Source organism: Arachis duranensis, chromosome 6, assembly GCF_000817695.3.
Source record: "Arachis duranensis cultivar V14167 chromosome 6, aradu.V14167.gnm2.J7QH, whole genome shotgun sequence".
Taxonomy (NCBI): domain Eukaryota; kingdom Viridiplantae; phylum Streptophyta; class Magnoliopsida; order Fabales; family Fabaceae; genus Arachis; species Arachis duranensis.
The window spans coordinates 107,107,186-107,126,215 of NC_029777.3; the positions used below are offsets into that span (position 1 = coordinate 107,107,186).

Here is a 19,030-nt window from a genome sequence, read left to right on the forward strand (position 1 = left end):
GAAAAAATCCTAATACATATAAATTCATTATATAGTGTATAAGACGGTTTCATTCTCTATTTTTCAGAAACTAAAACCATAAACCCTAAAACCTTGATGGTAAATGCATATCTAGAACACATAAATATATTTTAATATTAGATCCAATTAGTGAAAATGAAATAAATATAACAGATGATTATCTTGTCTTTTCTATCTGTCCTATTCCTTAAAATAATATCATTTCAAAACTCAAATCACAAATTAGAAATTCAAAAACTCCCAAAAGTACAACTGAAAATGACAAATCAAAAAAAAAAAAAAGACAATACTAAATACTAATAGTTTCTTTTTCTACATGATAGTCAAACAGGAATAAAGAATAAGAGGCAGAAAAACAATGAAAAGAAACCAAAAGCAACAACAAAAAACTAAATCAGAATAGAAATACAAATTCAAGCAAAAAACAAAGACATTGACTAAATAAAAGACCTACAACAGAATTTAGATATCAAGTCAGTTGTAAAAAAAAATACATTCTCGATACCATAGTAATTTTCTACTCCTATGATATGAAGAAGGTATGTCATTTTGGTCACAATAACCTAAAACTTGGACAAATGACTTCTGTATTTTGATTAAAAATATTATAAAATCAGATTAGAAAATCGAGATAATAATTCTACAATCAATAGAACTAATTAAAACAATATTAGTACATCAAATCTTATATATGCACACCTATATCTAATATATATTCAAGAGATATTTAAGTCTTAGTTAAGAATCAATAACAACTTTGATTCCAACTTGTAAGAATAGACATCATAGCTGGACACTTAAACACCATAAACTATTGAAGTAAGTCTTTTACCCAACTATTTATACGTGTGCACTCTAACAACTATTTATACTTCCGATCACTTTCGTCTGCACAAATGTCATAAACCTACAAAGTAAAATCAAAGTAATAAAATAAAATCAATAATAATTATTCTACATTGATTTACAATCTGAATTTGGAATCTATTGAAAAACAGTAATATTAAAACTAAGAGATATATCTTAAAAGCACAACCATCTCCTTCAAACTTCTTGTGTTTTCTCAAGAGTACTTTAGGAAGCTTTAATCTGATTCATTCTCAATTGCATCTATCAGTTATAGGAGGAACCTGCACCATGATTCCAATAAAAAAACAATAATGCCTTGGGGAATGAGATGATTGGAACAAATAGTACTATATAAAAAGATGAGACTCAAGACATGAACACAATTGAACAAAACAAAAAAGGTACAATATCTTACAAATTCAAAGTTATGAACATTACATCTTCATAACTTCACAAGAAATAATCCTTAGGCAAGTCAATTTGAGACGTAGAATGAAAAACAATATTTTTAGGAAGAGACTAACATGTTTATCGATTAAAACAACCATCAGTGCTACATGAATACATGTTGAAATTCAAAGTGAGACAACATATAAGTGGCAATGGTGCTATTGGCAACTAAACCATTAACCATATACGGTCCCTAAGATAAAATTGGAAGCATTTGCAGTTTGAAGCAGAAACTTATTCATGATGATGAATTGAATATTCTACATATGAAAATATCATTCATTTACTTTTTCTCTTCTGGGTTCAGCTTTACACCAATATGCGTTATATCAAAAGTAATTAAGCCAACTTCAAATCACATATAAGTCAAAAACACATATAGATGTGAGTATCCAAATATTCCTTTCCTAATCTTAAACAGGTCTCTATTATGAGCCAAAAGTCACAGGATCAAGCTCTAACAAAGCATTATGATCGAGACATGAATATAATTTAATTTCCATATCATACATCCTTTACCCAAACTATAGCAGCATCAAATCTTATAAAATAAGATCAGATGGTCGAGCCATGGCTTTTAAAAGAAATCATTTTAATAATTAATATATAATCTGTACTTAAATATCTTTAGTATAAAGTTTCAAGGATCCTAAAAGCATATAATGACCCGAATGATTTATTTACCACTATACAATCTTCCTAAAAATCATTTGTATACATTAAAAGAATTCGGTCCATGAATCTATTCTTTAACTAATATGATCATCCATCTATATATACCCAAAAACTGTGATTCTTAGTGTGTAATCTATATCTATTCTCTTCTCCCCTCCATCGCATATATATCATTATGAAATTATGCTAATAATTGTGTACTAAGTGATTATCAGACCGAAACACCAAGTCATAGAGAATAGAGAATAACACATCTCTGATATTTGATAATAAAAACAAAATACATCATGTTCAATATTTTATCCAAAAGATGTTTACCTAACCAATTCAACGAAGGATGCCACTTGATTAGCCTCACTCGGGGCTTGTTGCTTTTTCTGACTAACCTCTTATGCGATTTCTGAAACAATAACATAGCACAAATAATATAATAATTAAAAATGAGATTATTAGTAGCACAACAACTACATCATCTCCAAGGATCAATATAATGATGCAAATTGAACGGTGAACAGATTAAGCAATATTATCGAAGCTGAAAATAAAATCATGAAAATTGAATACACATATAAGTTCAAATCAGAGGGGGAGGAACAACACAAAAGGCAAGAGAGAGGAATTAAAAACTTTTAGCAATAGCACAAAATTAGTATGAATACATCTCTTATTATCTCTGCCTTCTTCTCTGCACTTCTAAACCACAAACGAGCAGCTATATCCAAGTTCATCATATCGAGGGCACACAAGAAAGATGCAATTGAATAAAAAATTTGTTTCAAGAACATGGTTCAATGATTAAAAAATTGTCGACAAACCATAACATAGAACGTAGCAGTGGTATATACTGAGTTCATAGAAATTGCAATGCAAACTAAAAATTGGAAAGGTACATTCATTATTCATGTATGGCAGAAGAAAAGGTAAATTAAAGAAGATAATTTATGAACTATTATTAGTATTATTGCTGCATATTCACAAAATACTGGATGGAATACATGACTTTAACCATTTGCATTATCTGTGTGCCATTGAGTTTTCAATATTTATACATGGAAGGAAACTCAAAACCAAATATACAAAAGTTACGGAAGGAAAAGGAAGAACAAAATTAGTTAAATACATATGAACTTAGTTAAATATTAATGTTTGCCATCCAAAAATTAAACTGAACAAATTAAAGAAGAGACAAAAATGATATAATATAAATAAAAGAAAGGTAAAAAAAATAGCAATTAAGGCAGACGCATCACTCATACCGTTTTGGCAGGCGCAGCTTCAGCCAGAGCACCTTGCCAGCAAGTTTCACACCTTGAGCTTTGTCAGGAAAGCTGTTCCTTAAAAAAGGAATCAACTTTTCAAATTACTTATATAAAAATTCTAATAAAAATGTTAAAAAAAGGAAGAAGAATATGTTCCATCATATTTATTAGTTAGAAGATTTTGCTAACAGGGGACAGAGCAAACTAAAATACTAATAATACCACACCACAAAAATACATTGTCGGAACGCTTACCTAAACATTGCACCGGAGCTCCGGCATATCCTCTGCTTGCATCCCGAACCCTAATGGCATTTTCTGTAATTTTTTTCAAAAGAAAAAAGAAAATAAAATTCTGCTTTTAAAGAAGAAAATTTACCTCTGCCACACCACCAACGACAGGATCTCGGAGCTCTCCATTCTTTTGACTGAAGTCGTCAACTTGTTGCCAACTGCTCCTTCTTCTCTGACGGTAGTAACACCACTCACCGTGCCACTATTCTTTCTCCTTGCAGCTGCATCAACAGCCACCGCCACCTCTAATTTATTATTCTTCATCTTTGCTACTCGCCAGAAACAGAGTCGGAGCCTCTGTCGTCGTATTCTATGCCAGTTACTGTTTCCATCAATGGTGAGCTCCTTCTTTTTTCTTGTTAGAGAGAGAGAGAGCGCCCAAGTAGAAAGAAAGAAGAGAAGAGAGAGACAGAAAATCAAGGATAGAACATAGAAGAATTGAAATATAAAACCCTAAGTTTAAATTTATTCACTTAGTTCTGATTTGGAATGGTTATTCAAATTTTGTGATTGAAATTTGAATTCTAACCCCAAAAAGAGAAAGAAGCAGCTCATAGCCAAAATTTCCTTCGCAATTTTATATGCTTTGAAGTTTCTATTACTCTCTCTCAGGGAACTTATGTTGACATTTTACTTTTTTTTTTTAGTATGTATAGATAGATTCCTATTAGAAATACTAGAATAAACAAGTAAACGGCCAAACGGGAGCACAACAACGATCAACAGTGAAATTTCAAGGGACCATCAATGGTCTCTGGAAAAAGTGGTCCAGCTTAAAACCAACTCCAAACTCCATAGCATTCATTCTCTTGAGGAATTTTGCTTCAGTGGATCCAGATCCTAACCACAGCAACAAACCATTGCGATTCCCACCACCACCTGCACCGTCATCTTCACTCTTCAACAACGAACCCCCAACCCAACCTCACTCCGGATCCCCCAACTGGTTATTCGAATCTCAATTTAAGAGCTCCAAAATAATGGAGCATCAGTCTCATAGCGCAGAGGAAACGACGTCGTCTTCTCCGATGGCAGCGCTGCTCCCCTTGGCCTCCGACTCGCAGCAACCTTACGTCTCCGAACTCCTCTCCTTCACCCTCGATCGCCTCCACAAGGTTTCATTTCACTTTCTTTCTCACAGTTAGAGTTTGTTGAATTATCTAATTAAATGTAACAGATTACTTGGCGTTAAGCCTTTTCTTTTTTCGTACTATTCCAGAATGTAGTGTTGGTGATTATGCGAAAAAGAAGTGTTAATTGTTGTGATGGATGTTTTTTTTAGGAACCGGAGCTGCTTCGCGTTGACGCGGAGCGGATCCGGCGGCAAATGCAGGAGGTAGCCGTAACGAATTACCGGTCGTTCATTTCCGCCGCGGATGCATTGATAGCGATTCGCGAGGAAGTCACCTTTATTGACAAGCATCTTGAAGCCATGGTAATTTTTATTTTTAAAATAATTTGGTTTATATTTTTCTTATTGTGTGTTATGTATTGTTCAGATTTTTCAAATGTCAGTTTTGATATCAATTAAGCTTAAATTGTAAGCATTAGCTAATTTCCTTAGTATTGCAAGCGTAGTTATGCTTTTTTGTGCGTTGAGTTGAGAATTTGTTTAGGAGTGATAAAGTCCTAATGCAGTTGGCAAGTATAAGATTAATTTCATCCAATTTGATATAATATTTCTTCATGAGCCGATTGACACATATCTGATTGTTGTGATGACTTTTCCAATTTCGGGAAGGGAATAGAACTTTAGATGCATCTTGGCCAATGTTGCAGGCTACATAGGGGTATGTGTTTGGTTTCTTGAATGTTACACCCCACTGGGTGGGCTGACCACATGGATCAGTTGACGCTACTGGATTGTATAGAAAACTAAGTTCTGGAACTGCGGAATAATTTTTTTCAAATAGAATGTTATGATTATAGAAAAGCAATTGCCATGTTATGCCCTTGTAATTTTGATTGATTTCTTCTTGTATACAATAAAAAACACACGTGTCGTTTTTCACATCAACCTCCTTTGTTACAGATAAATGAAATCCCAAAGCTGACATCTGGATGCACTGAGTTCATAGAATCTGCAGAACAGATTCTGGAAAAGAGGAAGATGAACCAAACAATGCTAGCCAATCATAGCACTTTGTTAGACTTGCTTGAAATTCCCCAACTTATGGACACGTATGATGAAATGATACATTCTCCATTGTCATGTTAATGTTTTGCATGGTGCATGAAAACACATCCTTTGTGATGACAACCAAGTCTTATAAATTTCTATGTTTGTCCAGTTGTGTACGAAATGGAAATTATGATGAGGCACTAGATTTGGAAGCATTTGTTGGTAAACTTTCAACCATGCATCCCAAGTAAGTTTATATGTACCTTCCATATTTGTTAAGCATGTAGTTTTGCTTTTGGATTTTAAGGAAATGTCTTATTTTCTTTGTTCCTTTTTTGAAATGCTTATAGCTTCTTGTTATAATTTTTATTTTTCTTCTGGAGAGATTGCCAGTTATTCAAGCATTAGCTGCAGAAGTTAGGTTAACTACCCAATCACTACTTTCTCAGCTTCTTCAGAAACTTCGCTCAAATATTCAGGTTCCTGCCCATGATTTTATTTAATGCATGTACAAATGCTGCTTGATTCATCTGGAAAAATGTTTAGACTTTTAGTTTCTTACTAATGTTACCTTTGCTAGTTACCCGAATGCCTCCGCATTATTGGATATTTACGGCGAATAGGAGTATTTAGTGAGTATGGAATGCGCTTGCTGGTGAGACTTCATGCACTTTATTTTTCATACAATATTCTTCTGCCTTTGTCTTTTGTATTTAATTTCCAATACTATTTTAAATTACCATCTTCCTGCTTCTTTTTAACTCAGACAGTTATTTGATGTTAGTTCTTAAGATGCCGTGAAGCTTGGCTTACTGGTATACTTGAGGATTTGGACCAGAGCAATCCATATGAGTACCTAAAAGGGATGATTAACTGTCACAGAATGCATCTTTTTGACGTTGTTAATCAATATCGAGCAATATTTGCTGATGATACTTCAGGAAGTGAGGAAAATTATGATGGTGGGCTTCTTTTTAGTTGGTCAATGCATCAAATTACATCACATCTTCAAACTTTGAAAGTTATGCTTCCAAAAATAACTGAAGGTGGATCTCTCTCAAATATTTTGGATCAGTGCATGGTGAGCTTCTTCTTCCATCATTTTCTACTTGATGTTGAAATCGGAATGAATTGGTATTTCTGTAGACTTAGGACCAGATTCCCCCCGCCCCAACACCCCCTGCAGCGTGAACATGCACACGCACACACATACACATACAAACACAAACATTAGACTTAAAAAAAAAGAGATAAAAATATTTATTATTGCCCCCTCTGTGATATTCCTGCTTAGTATGATGATGATGTTTATACATATATATATTTTAACTTTTGCTCCATGCAGAAGTTACATTAACATTACATTGTCTTATTGCTTTTCTCACAGTACTGTGCTATGGGACTTGGATGGGTTGGACTAGATTTTCGAGGCTTGCTCCCATCACTCTTTGAAGAGTAATACATAGTTCTTTTAATGATCTTCTCTAGGTTAAGTCATACTCAAAGCACATCATAATACACTTTGGTTTCTCTACAGGGCTGTTCTTAACTTATTCTCAAAGAATATGAGTACCGCAGTAGAGAACTTTCAGGTAAGTTCACTGCAGTTAAACTGTTTTGCATGTGTGTAAACTAAATTATGTATTTTCCATTTTTCATTAATTCAAATGAACCAATGGCCTCCATATTATTCTCAGTAAGTAGCCCAATTTCAAGTCATGATCAATCAAGTATTTGATTTGTTTTCAGTTGGTCTTGGATTCGCATCGGTGGGTTCCGCTCCCAGCTGTTGGCTTCCCTGCAAATACTGTTGGTGAAGAAAGTCAGGAGGATGTCACTCCACCATCTTATTTGATGGAGCATCCACCTCTTGCTGTTTTTATTAATGGTAAGTTAAGTTATTGTTTCTTGCTAAATTGGAAATTGCTGACGCTTCATCATCTGCCTATATCTAAAATTCATGTTGCAAGTTCATATCAACTGCCTCATTTGAATAAGAGTATAGGATGAAGAGTTCTAACGGGTTCAAAAAGTGTAAATCAACCTTTCTTATTACTAGTGTGAAAATACTCTACACTCTTGTAAAGCCAATCATCTTTATTCCAGTTCAATTTGACCAACTTTACCCCAATGAATAACTTCTTGCAGAATGGATCGTCACAAAATCAACTGAATAAATTAAGGCATGTATACTGCTGATAAAATTTGACATTTGTGATATTCCACTAAAATGCTAATTTCATACTGACTGTTTAATTTTCAAAAATTTGCAATTTCTCATCAACAATTGACACAGTAGTTGGGTTTAATCAAAACCAATTTCTACCAGAAGTTATTGAATGGTGTAATTTCTGTTTTACAATATAGTCAATTGTTGATTGATACCACGTACACTCTATCACTTTGTGTGTGTGTGAATGTGTCTATAAACTTCTGGATCAGATAAAAAATATAAACGGCAATGCATAATGGAAATATTCATGGTTGATATGTGATGTTTGTAGCAAGTTTATTAAATGTGTGCCGTTAATCTTATGATGGGATGATGTTATATGTGCTATTGTGCTTCATCACTTAGTCCTCCTCCCCTAGTCAGTCTCATTTATCCTTGGATTCATTTGCACTGCTATCTCTTTGGTGGCTGCAGGTGTATCTGCAGCAATGAATGAGCTGCGTCCATGTGCCCCAATAAGTCTAAAACATGTCCTTGCCCAAGAATTGATTAAGGGATTACGAGCTGTTTCTGATTCATTGTTGCTGTACAATACAACTCGAGTGCTCAGAGCGAACGAATCAGGACTTTTCCTCTCACTCTGCCGGGCATTTATTGAGGTGCTTTATGATTTACATCCATGAGACTGATACTATAAAAATAATAACAAATTAACTAACTTTTGTCCCATTGAGTGGAGTACATACAAAATTATTGTTTATAATTTGAGCTGCTAATCTGCTCTGATGCTCTTTCAATAAATTACTGTAAATATATGTTCTTGATTCCTTGAAATATTTATTTTGATGTATAGGTTGCTTATCCTCATTCTGCAACATGTTTTGGACGTTGTTACCCCGGTGGAGCAACAATTATTATGGATGCTAAGAACTTGTATGACGGAATCAGCCGCCTATTAGAGACATCCTCTGCTGCAAGAGAGCTCCCAAAACCAGTGAACCATGGCAAAGCAAAGGGTGCAGATGAGAATGGCGATGTTCCGGCAGCAGCAGAGAATGGAGAAACCACTACCGCCAAAGAATCCGAAGCCATCAATGCTGATGAGGTGGTGTTGGACAAAGTCCCTGTTCCAGAGACAGAACAAGAACACACCAATACTGAAAAGCCCATGAATGAGAGTGTGACATCTTAGTGATGGATATAAATGTATTTCTGTTCTTCCCTTGTCTGCATTTTATTATTCTTTTGTATCTTCAAGAAAGGATGTCGCTAGCTGTAATTATATTGTCGAATTTCGTCAAATTTACATAATCTTCTAGTCCATAGAAAGCATTTGTCCTAAGAAAGAAGAGAATTTTGACAGAGCTTGTTGCTTATATTGCAGAGTGTTGCTTTCCTACCCTTAATAACATTGAAATCCCTGACCATGAAAGACACTCTTCCCGATGGGTCTCCAAGCTCCTCAAGGAACAGATGTAATACTATTTCCAGTGCCAAAAATTCTGCCATGCAAATGGAAGAGGTATTCACCCAATCCACCAACACAAATTGACATACTCTAATAGTGTACCTCAAAGTCCTATGCTCATAATAAGCACATAATTGTATCCTATTTCTAATCCCACTACTTCGCAACTCCCTCTCAATCCTCTTATTTACTAGCCATGCTTGTGCAAAAGAGTTAATCTTTTAAGTTTTATCAGATATAAGTGCATTATTTCCTCTTCAAATCCTCCACACAACAGCGAAAAACAACACTACTGAATTATACTATTTTTGTTGAAGCATTATCCTAAACCAACCGTGCACCGGCAACAAAAAACTATGTACATATTATGTCTTAAAAAAAACAGATATTTATGTTAGCAGTATAAAATATATAATGAAATATAAAATATATATTAAATATTTGTAAAATAATATATATAAATATACAAAAATATATGGTGGCTAATTTTTTATATGGTGAAAACTTATATGCAATTATCTTTATATGAAGTTGATAGTTGAGAATCATATCGTTATGATTTGATATGTTTGACTAATAAATTATCATCTAACTGTTCTCAACTATTAACTTCAAATGAAAAGTGAAGGTATGTTATGCGTTGATATGGAAGCGGAGTGTGTTATCCTATAATGTGGCGATTAAGTCTTTAAACATAGAAGAGAAATCTGATGGTCTGATTTTTTTGTCCTAGGAAATACAAACAAATCAGACAATCCGATTTGCTTGGAAGGAAAAAATTTTGAAATCTAGAAGTACTCAAATGAATGGTATGATTTGAGGTTTTTTCTTTTAATTTTGGAAACACTCAAACCTGGATATAAAAAGATTTCAAATAGATAATGACAATTTAGCTGGTTCGATTTGTCTGTGTATATGAACCCCTTTGCCAATTGGCCGAACTCTCTTCTTCCCCTTCTTCGTCCCTTGCCTCCTCATACTCCTTGTTTTCAGAAATTACAACACTCAGGCTAAGTTTTACACTTTTTAATTTTGAAATGGGTAAAAGAATGGTGTATCACCTCATTATTGGAGAGTATGGTGCTTAACGCTGTTGTAATGTCAGGAAAAAACAAATTGAACAGTCCAATTTGATGGGAGAGTAATCGGATGGTCTGATTTAAGTATACAAATCAAACCGTCTAATTTGTGCCTAGTTCCACATGTCGACATGCAGACTGCCTCACTCCTCCTTGCTTTTAACTCTCTCTCTCTCTCTCTCTCTCTCTCTATATATATATATATATATATGTGAAGTTTACCCAATATGAGTTGATTAGATTAATGCAGCAAAGAACTAAGATGAATTCTGCAGCAAGATGTTAGGCTTGCTGAGATATGAGTGCAGAGAAGAAGTGATTGAGTAATATTTTATGACTAGAATTGATAGGAATGAATTATATCCATTAACTACACCATAGATCTTCTATATATATAGCTATAAGACTAACTACTTTTTGTTATTGAAACAGAACACTAACTAATGAAACTCTCTCCTATTTGCTTGTTGTTCGTTCCATAATTTTTACTGATTCTTGATTCTCTTCTTTATTTTCTTGACATTCTCTCTTTACGTTCCCCCTCAAACTGAAGGGAAAACTTGAGTAAACCCGAAGTTTGTACTTAAACTTCACTCAGAGAGGCAATGTAAGAGGTTTCGTCAGTATATCAGCAACTTGTTCTTGAGTTGAAATATTAGTTACAAACAATTTGCCTCTGCTGACATGACCTTAATGAAGTACAGATCAAGTTCAAAATACTTAGACTTGCTGTGCAGAATTGGGTTAGCTGCAAGGAGACAAGCTTTTTGATTATCACGGTAGATGACTAGTGAGGTCTTCAATGTCACATTTAGCTCAAAAAGTAAATTCTGCACCCATACTAATTCAGCTTGAACTGCTGCCAGGGCTCTATATTCTGCTTCCGTGCTAGACCTTGAGACTGCTTGTTGTTTATTACTTTTTCAAGCTATAAGATTTTATCCAAAATAGACACAATACCCTGTGATAGACTTTCTATCATCAACATCAGCTCCCCAATCTGCATCTGAAAAGGAAAGTAACCTCAAGCCAGTGTTTTTAGAAAATAACAACCCCTAATCCATTGTACCTTTAATGTATCTCAAAATTCTCTTGATTACTTTCTATTGATTGACAGTTGGAGAATGCATAAATTGACAAATTTTGTGTACTGAATAGGCGATATCTGGTTTGGTCAGAGTAAGATATTGAAGAGCTCCCGCAATAGACCTACATCAAACTGTTCTGAATCATTAATATGTAATTTTGTAGATGTAACCATCGGAGTTGGTACAGTATTCGATGTTGACATCTTTGTTTTATCTAACAAATCCTTGATATACTTCCTTTGATGAAGAAAAATCTAATTGTCACCTTGGTATGTAGCTTCCAGTCCAAGAAAATAGTTAAATTTTCCTAAATCTTTATGAGAAAAAATTGTATTGAGCTATTGAATCAAAGTCTGCAATTCATGTGAATTATCTCCTGTGAATAAAATATCATTTACATATGCTAGAAGAAGAGTAATAGAAGTTGCAGTTTTTCTCTGATTTAGTATTTTTAAATCCAAAATGAGAGAGAGTAAAAGCTAGAGTTAGGAACCAGGCCTTGGGTGTCTGTTTAAGACCATATATAGCCTTGTTAAGCTCGCAAACATGTGTGAAATCTTGTTGAATAAACCCCTGTGGCTGCTCCATAAAAACTATTTCATGTAAAATACCATTAAGAAATGCATTATCAAAATCAAATTGTCTCAATTGCCAACCCTTATTAAGAGCTAAAGTGATAACAATCTGAATAGTTTGTGGCTCAACTACAGGACTAAATATTTGATCAAAATCAAAATCTTCCCTTTGGTGAAATTCCTTTGCCACCAATCTGGCCTTATATCTAATTATTTGTCCTTGAGGGTTCTTTTTGAGTGCAAACACCCACTTCCTTTCTATTATAGTGGAATTAGGTGGTGGACTTGTAAGAGTCCAAGTTTGACATCTTTAAAGAGCCTTGTATTCTTGTTCCATAGCATGAGCCCAGTGGGGATGATTGAGAGCTTTAGTAGCATTCTTAGGTATATGATATAGAAATTCAGGATCATCATCAACATTAGTAATCACAGTTAGTGTAGATTTTATAGGTTTAATTGATTTAGATCTAGTAATTATTTTATGTGTATTAGTTGGAGGAGGGGGTAGGGGTGGGAGTGGAAGAGGTTGAGTTGGTATAATTTGGGAAGGTAGTGACAGTGGTAGTTAAATTTCTATGTTGGAAATAGGAATATGGCCATGAGGAAGATTTTGAGTAATATGCTGCTATTTTGAAGAATTGATAGGTATTGTTTCTGATGTAGTGTGTACTATAGGTGTTAATGTTAAGGATGAGGCTTGTGTCATGTGTGTGGATGAGGATAATATATGAGAGTCAGAAGATGGGAGTTGAGGTTGTGTAATATGGGGGTGATCAATAGAATTAGTGTTAAAAAGGAATATTTATGACCTGGACAAAATCATTGTTAGTAGCCTTTGTTTGAGAAGTATTCTGATTAGTAGGGAACATGATAGAATATGAAAATTTCCTTTCATCAAAGAGAACATGCCTAACACCTATATAATCTACCAATTGAAGATAAACATTTATACCCTCTATGTTGACTATCATACCCAAAAATAAACATAATTGAGATCTATAATCCAATTTATGCTTTTTATATGGTTGGAGGTATGGATAACAAGCACAACCAAATACCTTGAGAGTAGTATAATCTGGTTCTTTATGATGCAAAACCTCAAATGGTGAAGAATTGTTCAAGAGAGGAGTTGGTAATCTGTTAATAAGATGTACAGTAGTAATAAAGGCATCTTCCCAAAAGTTTAAAGGTAAACCAGCTATGGCCAAAGGAGATAATTCAATTTCTGTGATCTTCTTGTGTTTTCTTTCAACACTACCTTGCTGTTAGTACGTGTAAGGACAAGCTAGTTATGTGAAATGCCACAATCCAAGAGAAAAGATCTAAAAGCATTTGATAAAAACTCAGAACTATGATCAATTTGTATAGATTTTGTTGTACATCCAGTTTGATTTTCAAGTAGTTTTTTGTAATTTTGAAATGTAACAAGACTCTCATATTTATTAATAAACAAGGAAATACATGTATACTTAGTGCAAGTATCAACAAAACATATGTAATACTTGTATCTATTTCTGGAAATAGATGGGGCTGGTCCCCAATTATCAATATATACCAATTCTAAAGGTGTTAAGTAAACAGAGTTAGAGTCATCAAATGGCAATTTGTGCATTTTGGCCATAGAACAAAATAAATGAGGAAACACATATATGCTATTTTTAGTTATTCCTTGTAGAAGAAAATTCTTGGTAACTTGATCATGAACAAGGTAGTGATTAGGCCAAAACTAAAGAAAATTGAATTGTCAACTGCAAATTTAGAAACATTGAGAATATTCTGTGAAATTTAAGGAACTATCAAAAGATTATTCAATTTATATGTGAGATCAGTTTTAGAGTCATGTAACAGAGATGAACCTGACTTAGAGATGGCTATACCTTGTCCATTACCTATATAAAGTTGGTCTGAACCTATTTGAGTTTTTGAAGCGTGTAAAAGATTTGAGGGATCAGCAGTGATGTGATGAGAAGCTCCTGAATCAGCATACCATGGTGATTCATTCAACAAAGTTGTTGCATCAAGATAAGGTCTAGGTTGATGGAATAAGGGTGGAGGTGGAGGAAGATTTGTAGATTGGATGGAAGAGATAACATTTGGAGATTCATAATTTTGGTCAAATCTGAAATAACAATTCCACGCAGCATGACCTGGTCTATTGCAGATTTGACAAAAGAGCCTTGTATTATTGGAATTGAATCTTCCTCCTCTTCCTCTTCTTGTATTCATGCCTCTTTGGAAATTAGAAGCAAAAGAACTTGATGCTTGTGACAGATTAGCTAATGGAATCAAGTGTTGCGGTTTCTTGAATCTTTGGAGCATTTCTTCATAAGCAATGAGAAATGATTCTGTCTCTATGACAGTGATTTGTCCCATCTTAGACATGACAGATGAGATGAATCCTTGGTACTCCTCAGTTAATCCATCAAGGATTGTTTGAATATGATCATCATCCGGATAATGACTATCAATTGCAATTAATGAATCAACAAGAGTGTGAATTTTACCAATGTAATCTTTTGCTGATTTTTCATATTTGACAGATCTCAATTGAGATTTTACACTGTGAATTCGTGCCCTTGATGATGTTGTAAAGACTTCTTGAAGCTTCTCCCACATATCATAGAAGATTTTGCATTTTACCACTTTGTTTTTGAAATTGGCATTGATAGAAGCAAGAAGCCATGTTTGTAGAGAAAGATCTTGCAACTTCCATTCTTTATAATCTTCAGATTCAATCTTTCCTGGTTAGTGACATCAGTAGGATCAGTGAATTGTTGAGGAACTTTATCCTTGTGAAAATGATCTTCAAGATTTTGAGATTCAACTGTAATGGTGGCTGAATGGTGCCATGGGATGAAATTATTTGCATCCAATTTGTCTGTGATGACTGAAAGGTAGTACTTGGAAGATGATGCAGCGGAATTAAGGATCATAGCCATGGTGTTACCCTTTTGCTCTTGGTACCATGTGAAGTTTACCCAATGAGTTGATTAGATTAATGCAGCAAAGAACTAAGATGAATTCTGCAGCAAGATGTTAGGCTTGCTGAGATATGAGTTCAGAGAAGAAGTGATTGAGTATAATTTATGACTAGAATTGATAGGAATGAATTATATCCATTAACTATACCATAGACCTTCTATATATATATATATATAGCTATAAGACTGTCCAGTTTGGATAACTAACTTAATTAAGCTACTTTTGATAAAATAACTTAAACAATAAATGACTTGTTAAAAGTAACTTATAAATAAGTTATTTTGTGTTTAGATTTTTAACTCTAAAAATGCTTATTTTATAGAAATGTGATGAAAAGTAGAAGTATTATGAGAGAAGTTATTTTTTTAACTTCTCTATAAATTCCTAAATAACTTCTTAGAAAGTTGCAATTTGGTTTTGAAAATTGTACCAGACATTAATACTACTACTTTTCATAAGTCAAAAGTTAAAAAAAGTTACTTCTAAAATTTCCCAAACGGGCCCTAACTACTTTTTGTTATTGAAACAGAACACTAACTAATGAAACTCTCTCCTATTTGCTTGTTGTACGTTCCATAATTTTTACTGATTCTTGATTATCTTCTTTATTTTCTTGACATTCTCTCTTTACTATATATATATACATTCACGGTCCTCACAATGTCAAGAAAACTCAAAATTAAAGATGTTGATTGTCCTGCTCTTTACATTGTTAATTATCTCAGCCATTCTAATTATGTAAGTTATTATTTTTAATTTTTTTCTATTTAGCAAAATTTATTAGTAATAATGTTAGAGATTAATATTGTTTATAATGATTAAATGATAGTTAACATATTGTAGTTTGAAATGTATTATTGGATTTAGTTAGTAATTGTTGTTAATATAGGTTTATACATTAAAAAGTATATTTTAAGTGTATTTAGTAATAATTATTAGAAGGTTTAATTACTCAATTGGTCCCTATAATTTCACTACATTGTTAATTAGATTCCTATACTTTTTTTTCTTTCAATTAGATCCCTACACTGCTTTAATTTTGTAATTAAATCATTCATAGTGTAAAAAATATTAGAGTTAACTGAATATTTCTTCGCAAATTGAAGGTATTTATAATTAAAAACTTAATTAAATCTTTGACCGCATGTATTTTGGTAAAAATATTATGTTAATTTTAACATTTTTAACATGAAAAGGATGTAATTACAAAATTAAAAGCAGTGTAGGGACTCAATTAAAAGAAAAAAAAGTATAGAGACCTAATTAAAAATTTGGTAAAACTATAAGAACTAACGGAATAGTTAAACTTTATTAAAATTATATTTATATATATTTAATTTTATTCATTATTATTAGATACTAAATTATTATTGCAAAATTTTTGTAACATAGATTTAGCATATTTTGAGTAAGTAATAAAAATTAAATATTTTTAAATTTTTGAATATTATTGATTAAGTAATTTATATGTTAACTGTGCATAATGCGATAGAATAAATTAATAAATAATTTGATAAATGAATTATTATTAATAATATTATAGTTATTGAAAATAAAACACTGGTCAAAATGTTTGGATATATAATTAGTTAGTTATTCTAAGTCATTAATTATTATTGTTTGAATAGAATAGAATAGAAGTAATATAATATGATGTTAGTGTTATTAAAATTATAATTAATTATAATTTTATTATTTAGATAATTAATGGTAATTTATTAAATATAATTAAATTATATTAATGATAATAAATAATTATATTTTTAAAATTATAAATTGTGATAAAATAATTAAATATAAATTAATTAATAAAAAATTTAATTATTCAATGTGTTTAGATAATTTTGTTTGATGTACTATCTAGCTATATTTTGTAGAGTTTACAGATGTTGACGTGTAACACTTATTGCTGTCGATCCTTACAATTCTATTGTGGAAGAATATTTATGGTCATGGAAAACTGGTTTTTATCACATTTTTCATATTGAAATAATTTAATGTCAATCACAATGGTAAACGCTCTAATCGAGAAGTGGTTCCTGACACACATATATTTCATCTTCTGGTTGATGAGTGTGTTGTAACATTAGAAGATGTGGCTGTTATTCTTAGTCTTCTGATAAATAATCTTCGAGTAATAGAGTAACTATGAGTAGTCACAGTGTCTTAGAGGCTAAATATTTGCACTAATTTGGGATTGCACCTAAGAAAATAGATTATAAAGGAAGTTTCATAAAGTTGACGTGAGGATCATTTAGATTTGATTGATGAAATTGTATTCAAAGGTTCGTGAAGTACCACATCATATTATTTTGAACAATCTTATTTGGAGACATGTTTGGAACAGCGTCACACTAAAATTTTATCTTTTTTCCGCAGCTTCGTAAGATTAGAGAATTTAGTTGGAAATCGGCATGTCTATCACATTTATATAGAGCGTTATATAGGACATCTCGTTTAGCAAAAATGTCGGTGGACTATCAATTTTTCTACAGTCGAAACGAGATGCCCTACATAGCGCTTTATACAAGCGTGCTAGTCATGTCAATTCACAACTGAATTATCTGATTCTAACAAAGTCGCAAAGCAAAGGCAAAAATTTTCAGTACACCGTTGTCCTAAACATGTCTCTAAATAAGATTGTCCCAAATAATAATATGATGTGACATTTCACGGACCTCTAAATGTCATTTACATCAATCAAATCTAAATGATCATTTAGGTTCCGAAGCCACGCCAACTTTATGAAATTTTCTCTGTAATCTGCCTTCTGAGGTACAATTTTAAATTGGTGCAAACATTCGGCCTCTAAGACATTGTGACTACTCATGGTCACTCTATCACTCGAAAATTATTTATCAGAAGGCTACGAATAACATCTACATTTTCTAATATCACAACACACTTATCAACCAGAAAGTGAAATATATGTGTGTCAGGAACCACCCCTCGATTAGAGCGTTTACCATTATTAACTGACATTAGATTATTTAAATATGGAAACGTGATAAAAATCAGTCTCTCATAAATACTTATCCACAATAGAATTGTACAGATTCAACGACAATAGATGATTACATTTAACATTCATAAATTATACAAGTCGTAGTCAAATATTACATCAAAATTATCTATAAACATTGAATAATTAAAATTTTTATTAATTAATTTATATTTAATTATTTTATCATAATTTATAATCTTAAAAACATAATTATTTATTATTATTAATATAATTTATTTATATTTAACAAACAATCAATCATTAATTATTCAAATAATAAAATAAAATTATAATTATAATAATAACACTAATATCGTATTACTTTTATTCTATCTATTCACACACATATTAATTAAATAACCAATAATAATTAATTAATTATTAAAATTAAAAAATATTTAATTTTCATTACTTACTTAAAATATGCTAAATTTATTTTAAAGATATTCTTCAATAATAATTTAGTTTCTAACAAAAATTAATAAAATTTAAATATATCTAAAATATAATAATTATTATTATTATTATTAAATACATTAAAAATATATTTTCTAATATATATATCTACGTTAACAATATTCACTAACTAAATCCAATAATATATTTTTAATTACAATATGTTAACTATTATTTAATTATTATAAACAATATTAATATCTAACATTATCATTAATATTTTTGCTAAAAAACAAAAAAAAAACTAAAAATAATAACATATAATTAAAATAGTTGAAATAATTACCCATGTAAAGCTTAAGATGATCAACATCTTTAATGTTAAGTTTCTTTGACACTGGCGCTGTAGCTTTTTTGAACTTGGAATAAATTGAAAGAAGGTTGAAGAAGAGAGAAGAGAATGAATGTGAATTGTGAATTGTGATTGTGAGAGAAAGAGAGCTTGCACGGATTAAATTAAGGAGGAGTGGGACTCCTTGCATGCGCAACACGTGGCACTGGCACACAAATCGAACGGTCCAATTTGTCTACCTAA

At 32.1% G+C, this 19,030-nt stretch overlaps 1 protein-coding gene and 1 long non-coding RNA gene across 6 annotated transcripts; one reads left to right on the top strand and one right to left on the bottom strand.

Annotated features, from left to right (window-relative positions):
- Window positions 1–755: 755 nt before the first annotated feature.
- LOC127748323 (uncharacterized) lies at window positions 756–3,776 on the bottom strand. 4 transcript variants are annotated; one of them, XR_008010288.1, is made up of 6 exons: window positions 3,634–3,774; window positions 3,510–3,559; window positions 3,252–3,323; window positions 2,314–2,395; window positions 1,058–1,151; window positions 756–928 (listed from the first exon to the last, which is right to left on the bottom strand). It is a non-coding gene; the product is annotated as an uncharacterized LOC127748323 (long non-coding RNA). The 4 variants fall into 4 exon arrangements; XR_008010287.1 differs by having other exon boundaries at window positions 756–1,151; window positions 3,510–3,541; window positions 3,634–3,776; XR_008010285.1 differs by having other exon boundaries at window positions 756–1,151.
- A 22-nt stretch (window positions 3,777–3,798) lies between these two features.
- LOC107495558 (conserved oligomeric Golgi complex subunit 8) lies at window positions 3,799–9,455 on the top strand. Of its 2 annotated transcripts, XM_016116702.3 has the most exons (14): window positions 3,799–3,885; window positions 4,196–4,663; window positions 4,831–4,983; window positions 5,581–5,729; window positions 5,840–5,917; window positions 6,056–6,149; window positions 6,251–6,325; window positions 6,455–6,751; window positions 7,058–7,125; window positions 7,208–7,262; window positions 7,420–7,558; window positions 8,318–8,502; window positions 8,697–9,049; window positions 9,228–9,455. In XM_016116702.3, the coding sequence occupies exons 2-13, from the start codon at window positions 4,529–4,531 to the stop codon at window positions 9,033–9,035; spliced, it is 1,767 nt and encodes a 588-aa protein (XP_015972188.1). In that variant the 5' UTR covers window positions 3,799–3,885; window positions 4,196–4,528; the 3' UTR covers window positions 9,036–9,049; window positions 9,228–9,455. The 2 variants fall into 2 exon arrangements, with proteins under 2 accessions (XP_015972188.1, XP_015972189.1); XM_016116703.3 differs by having other exon boundaries at window positions 8,697–9,455.
- Window positions 9,456–19,030: the final 9,575 nt, after the last annotated feature.

Excerpts from the sequence above, each read along its gene's own strand:
- LOC107495558 (XM_016116703.3), top strand. The coding sequence starts at position 4,529 with ATGGAGCATCAGTCTCATAGCGCAGAGGAAACGACGTCGTCTTCTCCG. Across the intron at positions 7,263-7,419 it reads CCGCAGTAGAGAACTTTCAG|TTGGTCTTGGATTCGCATCG; the intron begins GTAAGTTCACTG and ends ATTTGTTTTCAG. Across the intron at positions 8,503-8,696 it reads TCTGCCGGGCATTTATTGAG|GTTGCTTATCCTCATTCTGC; the intron begins GTGCTTTATGAT and ends TTTGATGTATAG.